Source organism: Antedon bifida, chromosome 7 (assembly GCF_963402885.1).
Source record: "Antedon bifida chromosome 7, ecAntBifi1.1, whole genome shotgun sequence".
Lineage (NCBI taxonomy): Eukaryota > Metazoa > Echinodermata > Crinoidea > Comatulida > Antedonidae > Antedon > Antedon bifida.
In genome coordinates this window covers 2,393,462-2,402,697 of record NC_136232.1, presented here as the reverse complement: position 1 = coordinate 2,402,697, position 9,236 = coordinate 2,393,462, and the positions used below count along the sequence as shown (strand labels likewise).

At 34.0% G+C, this 9,236-nt stretch overlaps 1 protein-coding gene across 1 annotated transcript; it reads left to right on the top strand.

Moving 5' to 3' along the window:
* The first annotated feature begins 2,003 nt into the window (after positions 1 to 2,003).
* On the top strand, positions 2,004 to 9,044 carry LOC144847558 (uncharacterized). Its single transcript, XM_078703980.1, has 3 exons — positions 2,004 to 2,141; positions 6,592 to 6,870; positions 7,521 to 9,044. Exons 2-3 carry the CDS (start codon positions 6,603 to 6,605, stop codon positions 7,700 to 7,702), a joined length of 450 nt encoding a protein of 149 aa, XP_078560106.1. The 5' UTR covers positions 2,004 to 2,141; positions 6,592 to 6,602; the 3' UTR covers positions 7,703 to 9,044.
* The last annotated feature ends 192 nt before the right edge of the window (positions 9,045 to 9,236 follow it).

Here is a 9,236-nt window from a genome sequence, read left to right as displayed (position 1 = left end):
AGAACCAAGCTCTATCCTTTGTTAACGTTTTCCGTCTTTCGACATTACGCTTTCCACAATTTGTTTCCATTTTTTTCTGTTTTTGGCAGGATGGTTTGGTAGCTCTATATATACGGCAATGTTATTAAAACACACGACGCACTGCTATATTGTACTTATTGTGTATGTTGTCTTACGAGTTTACTTACACGCATTCTCTGTTTTTTCCCCTGGAATGAATAATTAGCTTACTGTAGTGTGATCAATGTTTGTTTAAATTCAAATCAAAATAAGAACAATAATCTAGATATTCATGCTAAATGCAAATTTCAGCAACCGCTAAGCCGAGATGAAGACAGTCGTCATCAACAAATAGTGGACAATCAATCACATTAAAACACTAGTTTACTCAGTTTTTACCAGAGCGCAAAGGCGGTCGCCTGTAGTCTAGGTTCTAGACGCATTTTCAAATTAATATAAGTAAAATATGAATATTTTGGCACATATGGCGTTCCATGCGTATAATCTTGATCTCACCCAAAAAAACAAACAAAAAACGAAACGCCGACTGATGGACTTACATAAAAAAGACAATGTACAGATTTGGGGCAAATCGCCTAAGGATGCCTGGTGCGAAGCGTCTCGTTTATACACGTTGATGCTTTATATACCAGCCATGAGCTTAGTCGTCAGACAACATTCACGATCACTGCTCAGTCGTCGATATTATTATTAGGTCGTGGTTGTCAATTATTCGGAGAGGTTCACAACCATTTGAAACTTTTGAAACGATTTTAAATCTCCAATCTCCAATGTTTACTTTTGGTCATCCGTACCGGTCAACAATAAATACAACGTACCAACTTAACTTATTGAATTAATTTTAAATAAATTCATTTTTTGCCATGTCTACAATAATATAACAATGGTCAACTGTGATGAATTGAATTGTAACGGTTAGGCCCACTTGTGATGACAGACAGTTTCAAACAAATATGATGACGATTTTGATGTCCTATTCTGTCAAACGTCTAGTTATTGTGGTCAGTAAGATGTCCGTTGGTTTATGTCCAAGGACATACTAAAAACTTGACCATGCAATCAATTCGGATGCTATTTCAAAAAAGACCCACGGATTTTTGTACGATCATCAATAAAGTGTTTACACGAAATTCCTGCCTGGTACAAATCAATCATATTAGTGGCATTATAATGACAGAACAAAACTGAAGATTTCAGTAAAGGCAGTTAGCGTATAGGTAATAATTTACAATAATAATTACAAATATAGTAGGCCTAAAATAAGTCACATTTAGTAGGCATATTTCATATTCACGGGTTAGTGTGCCATGTGCTCGTTCGTTTAATAGGAAAGTGTCCCCCTATAGGAGTGTCCCCCCCAAAGGAGGGGAAACTATTGTAATAAAATCGTTAATGCTATTTGTATTTTTATACCGCAATTCCATTGTCTTTTCATCCTAATTCATAATCACACTGTAATTATATTGTTTGAAGGTTTGCATGGCGAAATCATATATGATGTTGATATAAAGTTTAAAGTTGACAACCACGTATATCTGAAAAGAACTGTTGAGTTTCTCGACGTTTCGATCAATATATACTTTGATCGCTCTCACTCTTGAGGACAATCAAAGTATAGTGATCGAAACGTCGTGTACCGCAAACTTTATCAACACACTGTGATTATTCGGCACTGTTAACACCACAGAGTCATATACAACTTCTGTGTATCAAATAGTTACGTGCAATAACAATCGCTGTACATGCTATTATTTATATTATTATATATAATCGATATGACTGTTGTTTTATCTGCGTAAATGTACTAACTACAGGTAAATAGAAATTGACTTTTAAAACAAAATCCTCAGATCACTGAAATGGATGTAACGCCCCTAAGATCCGGTTTAAACCACGACACTCATTGGCTATCCCCGATTCTGCGGGGTGGCAGCATATATATATATATATATGAAGTTATTTGCTATTTGTTCCAAAGCAGATATTTTATGAATAGGATGAAACAATTTCTTTTCTTGATTTAAAACTCTTTTTGTATCGAAGTTTTGAGAAACAAATATTACTATTGGAATAGAGCGACAAGCCGGGAAATAATAATTTACACTGCAATTAATCAATTTGTAAGTATTAATATTAATGTTCTTCAATAATTAATTATGCATATCATGTATATTCATATCTATATATAAGAATCTATATAGGTAAGTACACTAATTATTATAATTATCATTATTAAGCACACAATATAGGTACTGTATTATTATAATTGGCTATTTTGTCGCTTAATATCTTTTTTTTTATTCTTTCTATTTCAAACCACGCTTATAATACAATCTTTAAAGGTTAATAGTTTTTATGAGAGAGTAATTTTTTCCCAAACCTTGTCATTTCTTGTTCTTTAGTTTAACTTGTTTAATTTCCTTTTTCTTTTATTTATCTATTTATGTACCTCAGTCGAGATAATCAGCCATTATTAACTGCGGCATTCTTGGTCGGTTTTTAATATGCAAATTGTCACCAAGCTGAAAAGAATGTTTTTAAGTGAGATTTTGAAGTAATCCGGCAGATATAATGTTTCGTCGCTTAGCGTGGTGTAGCTAATCTCCAACAATATTCGGTAACTCTTTTGAAATGAGGATTCAACGAATAATGTAAGCCGTCGAAATACAATGTGATGATATCGAGGTTTATTATCTCATTCAATTCGTAATACGAATGGCATTATTATCACTTACCTGTCGTATAGTATCTTATTGATGCGTAAGCGCAAGATATATTCTAACAAAAGAGATGTAAATCAGTGTATTAATTCGTTCATTCATTTTTTATCCGATATTGAAGTTTTTTTAATTTATTATACATTGGTTTTTCACATTGCCACAGCCCACCCCATATTTTTGTATTAATATATCAGTAATCCACATTCACCATTGATCATTCTTCAGATATGTCATGTGACTAAACGTTGATTTTATCATGGAGGTATGTACCTCCATGATTGTACAATCGGAAATTGGCGACATTAGAAAAAAATAATATTTTCCACTTTAAAGATGTTTTACTGTAAAAAAAAGAAAAATACGACAAAATCGAGTATCTGCAGGAAAATCATCGCTGTTCGTATTAAGTATAAATTGTGTATAATTTGATATTAATTTATGTTAAGAACTGTTTATCTACGGTAACGTATTTTATTTCTACAATGCATATTCATGATTTACCACTAATTAGACAAATATTGTGTTCCTCAGCTCTTGCCTCTTATTATTGATAGTCATACGGCAAAAAAAAAACCCGTTCCTATAAAATATAATAGGTTAGAAGCGTGTAATTCCGTTGCGAAACATTAGCGAATTAATGAATTAGAAATGTGCTAATTGACTTTCGTTATTCAGTACTCTAATATTGAATTTATAGACGTTAATTATATGTTTAGGGAACCATCTTTCATTACGACATGGCATACGGAAGTAAACAAGACCGTTTTACTACAACAAGATTGAATGAATGAATTTCTAACATCCACCTTTGCCATATATAGCATCGATTAATGAACGCATTAGAAGTGTGCCAATGTGTACGTTTTCCATTTTGGGATCAATACGATTAAATAAAACAGTGATGTTCGCTTCTGGAGACGTTTCAGTTTACAGTGCAAATAGGTTGCATCCGTTTCAGGTTAAAATTATAGTGTATATAGGTGTTTTCCTATTAATAATAAATGTGTGCACACTTGGTAATTGAAATTTGTCTAATTGACGGAATGTGGCATGGCGCAAGTATTGCAACTGTTCATTCCAACGAATGAGACGGATTTAGGGGATAAATCTATTTTCGCAATCAAATATTTCAGTTTATAGTTTAAAAGGTTGACATTCCAATCGTAATGGTATAACTGTAGCAAGGTATTTCGATAAATAGTACATTTACTTCGCTACTGTATTACGCTGGTCTGGTCATATTTCGACATGCCGAATGATAATGATACTAGTTCACGAATTATAGTTTGCGATTTCATTTGATGTTCTTTGACAGTACAATGACTTAATCCAATTATTAAAAATTATATGTGAAATCCGTCACAATTATTTAAGTAATATTTCATATCAATCGTATGTACTTGGGGTGGTTCACACCAATATGAGGTGCCCAACCTCACACTACTGCACAACCGTCATGTCAATGAGGGTGTACGCGTTCCGCGTAATGATCACTAGAAAACCGTTTCAAATTGCGTGTGCGATATTCACCAAACTGCGCATGTGTATTTTGTTACTTTGAACCGTAATAACCGCACGTTTTACATTCACAACGTTTCCACAAACCTATCGTAAATCTAGTTATGCCATGTCCCCCGAAAACTACAATTGATATAAATTAATTAGAATAATGGGTCTTTGATCTTAACGTTTCCGAGAATACCCTGTTTTATTGAGGTTTACATTCTATTAAAACTGACATTCATTCAAACAAAAGCATTTAAAAAAAACCAGAGAGCATATTCCACAATGCTGCTCTAAACAAGCTTGTTTAAAGGGTCTTTCACACCTGTTCCGGCACGTTTCCGATCCGGCGCCGGCAAATCCAATCGAACGTCAATGTTTCGTTTTCACGCGGCTGCGCGCATATCGAAAGACCCCCTTTATACGGGAATATTGTACAATGAACGAAATGTTTGTGATATAAAATTCAAACAGAAAGATGCGGCAGCGTTGTAATTAATGCTAAATCTAAAAGTAGACACAAGAATTGATGTGTGTAGATATTTGGTTAATATCTCGCATAGGACGTTAATAAGAGAGAGCATAATAACCCACATTCGAGAACAATCACGGTTTAATGTCGGTAATAAACACATTTATCAAAATTGCATCAAAGATAATTAGTTTTTCCTGATTAATGCAGGTGAATAGGCTGATTAGCTTTAAAGGTGATTTTGCTCGCTATCATCTTGTTGCGACCAAGGCTAAGAACACATTATGTGCTCGCTCGCAACAGCTAAGGTTTAGTTCACACGGACGCGAGAAACGGGGCTCACCAAAACCAAGTGTCAATTCACACTATCATTTCAAATCTGAATATACTGGCACTATTTTGCAATAAACGTGTACATTTATTTTGAGCGACAACATTTCTTGCCCTTTGAATATGTATTAAGTTTGGGTTTATAGATGTGTTGATTAGTGTTACATTTACTGAATCAAAGGCTTATCACATATTAAATTCAACCGCATTCTGAAAAACTAACATAAGAAATAGGGCACATCTCGTGAAACAAACAATTGTTGTTTCCCCAGATAACACATTAGACTTAAAAAATATATTTTAATTCCATTACCAAAACACTAATCGAATCCCTTAATTTCATCGCCATGGTTACGAACGCACTTTAATGATGCATGACATGTAATGAGCGATGAAATTTTCCATCTATTTATAAACGGACATGTCGCCACCGTAAGTTACAGTCAAATCATCCAATGAATTGGTAACCGGAAGAAAATAACAGTTACGAAACATGTTGTTATTCATGGATGTTCAGCAACTGTTTTACTCGTGCTCGTTAGGCTGTTAAATTATTTTGATTATTATTTCTTTGACGCACGCACTGATGAGATTAAAGGCACTCCTGATGCCTTTTTTAAGCGTTATGACAATAGGTCGCAACAATTTCAGTAACGCCACCTGCTTATTGCTGCGTTCTTATATTTATTAGTGCATAATTGTTATGATAACATAAGCAGCCAAGCTTACTTTATCATGGTCTCGATACACAGATCTAAAAGGGAATTAACCGCTCAATATCTTCGTCGCATGCGATTTTAAGAGAGGCAAATATATACGATAATTATGCAAAACATTTAGTGGCAAGGTTTTTGTATGTCAAGATGTAATGCTGATGTATGATCGTACTTTGCCCTGAAATAGTCACGGTGTTAAAAAAAATATCATGATTCTATAATATAAACGCATAAAATAAAATAGGATTATACAGTATCCACTTTTTTAAAGTATATTGTATTATCTATATAATTATAGATTATAAGCTTCTTTCCCACTTTGACCCATGTCATATTTTACAGTAAAGATCCCCTCTTATGGGCCACTTTTATTAAAGGGACACCCCTATTACAGAAAGTGAAACAAATGTGGGGCTATTATGATGTTTTCACGACGGTCACGCATATTCATGTGACATCCATATTATGGGTTGTACCATGGACATATAACCATGATTTTACAGACGGCCCCCGCCTTTTGGGACACCTTTATTCAAGGGACAGACATATTAAGGAAAAAGAGACGAAGGAAAATATATTTTTAACACTCATTATAAACGGACAACAGCTTTTCCTTTAGAGGACACCTATTCGGGGTTCTACGGTATATCGTAAAATTAAGTATGTCTAAGTAAATCGCGTGGGGGCGACATAACTGTGTTAAACCAAATATTGTGTGTGCATGTTTTCTACAAATAATATTTCATATCAATGTTGTGTTTATCAAAAAGCCATATTTCGTTTTTACTGTTTAATAATAAAAATATATATATTTGTTTTATCTATACAGAAATACATAAAATGGAAGTAAGAACATATACTTTTCCACTGATATTACTGGTACTTTCAATTCTACTATCATCAACATCATCTACTGTAAATGGCAGACCTGTATATCAAGATAGTGAACAACCACTAACGTTAGATTATTCAACAGTAGAAGAAATTTGCTTAGCTGATTCCCTTACAGCAAGGCTACTTTGTCGACTCATTTTAGGACAGACAATGGAACAGGCGGCATCACAATCACAGCAAAATAATCATGAGATTCAACGTATTTCAAAACGAAGTAAGTTGCAATAGGCATTCATTTTATTCATTTGGTCAAAATCAATTCGTAATAAATATAGAAAAAGGTAACAATCAGTATAAAAGTGTCGCGTGAGTCCCCAACACTGAAACTAAAAAGTGATTAACGACAAACGGTGCACTAAAAGCCAATTTTTCTTCAGTAATATAAATTGAAGTTGTCATTCAAGACATCCTTTAAATTTTAATATTTTCAAAAGCAACTTTTAACAAATCTACGTCAAGAATGATACAAAGACAATCATGAATTTGACGCGCAACGTCATAAGTAGCGCCACGTTTCACAATTTGACCAATCACAACGCAAGCGACAATGAGTCATCCGAAACTGTCGCTTGTCATTGGTCAAATTACGATTCGCGTACGTCCATGTCGGAATCAATCCTTATAAACCAATATCTATACTACACTACATCATGCAGGATTATCTCTTTCAATTATGGATATTGCATATAGATAGATTGATATTAACATTGCTGTACTGCGTATACATTATGTTTACGTGTATCTTGCATTACGTGATCAAAAATGTAATTTTTATACGGCCGAGCGGCTGGAAAAACGCGGTTCCATTTAAAGATTAATGCAGTTCACACAATCTAAACCTTTTATGTCATTCTTTTATTGCAGACGCTATTGATGCATTTGTAAATTTACTGCAAACATGGGGAGTAAGAGTAGAAGATGCAAGACAAAAATATCAACAATTACTTGACGAAGGCCTAATTGATAATAATGGACAACCTGTCGGACCATCAAATGCTTTGAGGGAACTCATGATGAGCAGAAACAGGCCGGCAAGGAAATCATGAAACTTTGTGTTTAGTACTGTACATGTTCAGTTATAAGCGACCAAAGTATTATTACTTTAGAGAGCTGTCCACACCGTGTTGATTCGCAGTAAACTTCGTTATTTATGACAACCACAGTATTTTGAAAAGTTAACACATTTCACCTTGTTGAAGCCAATTATAAAGTCCGCTCTGGCGTGCCATAGATGTTTTTTTTTAAACACTACCAGTACCAGAATACGACTTTATGCAGGTCAAAATACAAATAAAATAAAGCCTCGCGTCTACATAATATTTATTTTGTTTAGATATTATATATTCCACTCCTATAATCAGTGTACTATCAAAATCAAAATGAGGGTTTTTGTAACAAAGATAAACAAAACTAGGAAAAAAAGTTTAAACGAATTTAACAATTTACAACTAGCATAGAATAGAATTTCCATTTTATGTGTCAGCTATGTTTAAATCGATTTTACACCAGATTCATAGCATCCTTGCAAAAGCAATGCATTGCCCTAATGTGTCTGTAAAGCTTAGTTCCCATAAGGCTTGGTTCACACTAGCAACGCAAGGACGTAACGCAACGTAAGTGATTTGACCAATCACAAGCGATGGATTATTTGAACAGTGGCTTGTCATTGGTCAACTCGCTTGCATTGCGCGTACGTCCTTGCGTTGTGTCTCTAGTGGGAACCACGCTTTAGGATGCACGCACCACAAGGAAGGCAGTAGTAGACGTGGGAACCATAGGTTACATAAAATAATTTAAAAATATGTTTTTGTTTTTTAGCTGAATTTGCCGCAACGTTGTCTTAGGCCTATATGGCTAAACTTAAAAACAGGGAAAATTATGTAATTGTTTTGCTGTTCATTCCAATATAGAATTATTAATTATGAAACTTATAAATTCAACCTCGCGATATCCATGGTATTCAAGTTATTATATGTATATTTTGACGACGGAACATGTTCCATATATTTCGCTATAATTAAAGCTACACAATTGCCAGAATTCAATTCTTGTACTGTATCACCACATAAGAAATTATATGGCCAGTATACAAGCAAATGTCTTAATACAGTGTCACATATGTATCATACGTGGCACCTGTATTATGTTTAAGGTTAAGACCTATATGACACAAGCGTCACATATGATATAATGTAACACTGTATCACTGTCTGTACAATAGATACCGAGCTATCGACAGCTCATGCGTAATATAATATATATTGTTTACTTATAATATAATTATTTATTGTTGTATAAAGTTTTAAAAAAGAGGCAATATTTATTTATTTATTTATTGATATGTATATGCGTATTTTAAATATTTATTAGGCGATGAAAATAAATTTGCAAAAGAATTCAAGAAATTTTATGAAGCATTACTTTGTATTAATATACGTGTCATCCACAACAGTCACTCAATATGCAATCCCTCCTCTGAAATACCCCCATTAAGGGACATCTTTATTAAAGCGTGGTTCTCACTAGCGACGCTATGCAACGCAACGACGTATTGACGAAAAGTGGGAATCGACAACGCAA

Coding starts and splice junctions, on each gene's coding strand:
- LOC144847558 (XM_078703980.1), top strand. CDS start 6,603: ATGGAAGTAAGAACATATACTTTTCCACTGATATTACTGGTACTTTCA. Junction 6,871..7,520: donor TCAACGTATTTCAAAACGAA/GTAAGTTGCAAT, acceptor CTTTTATTGCAG/ACGCTATTGATGCATTTGTA.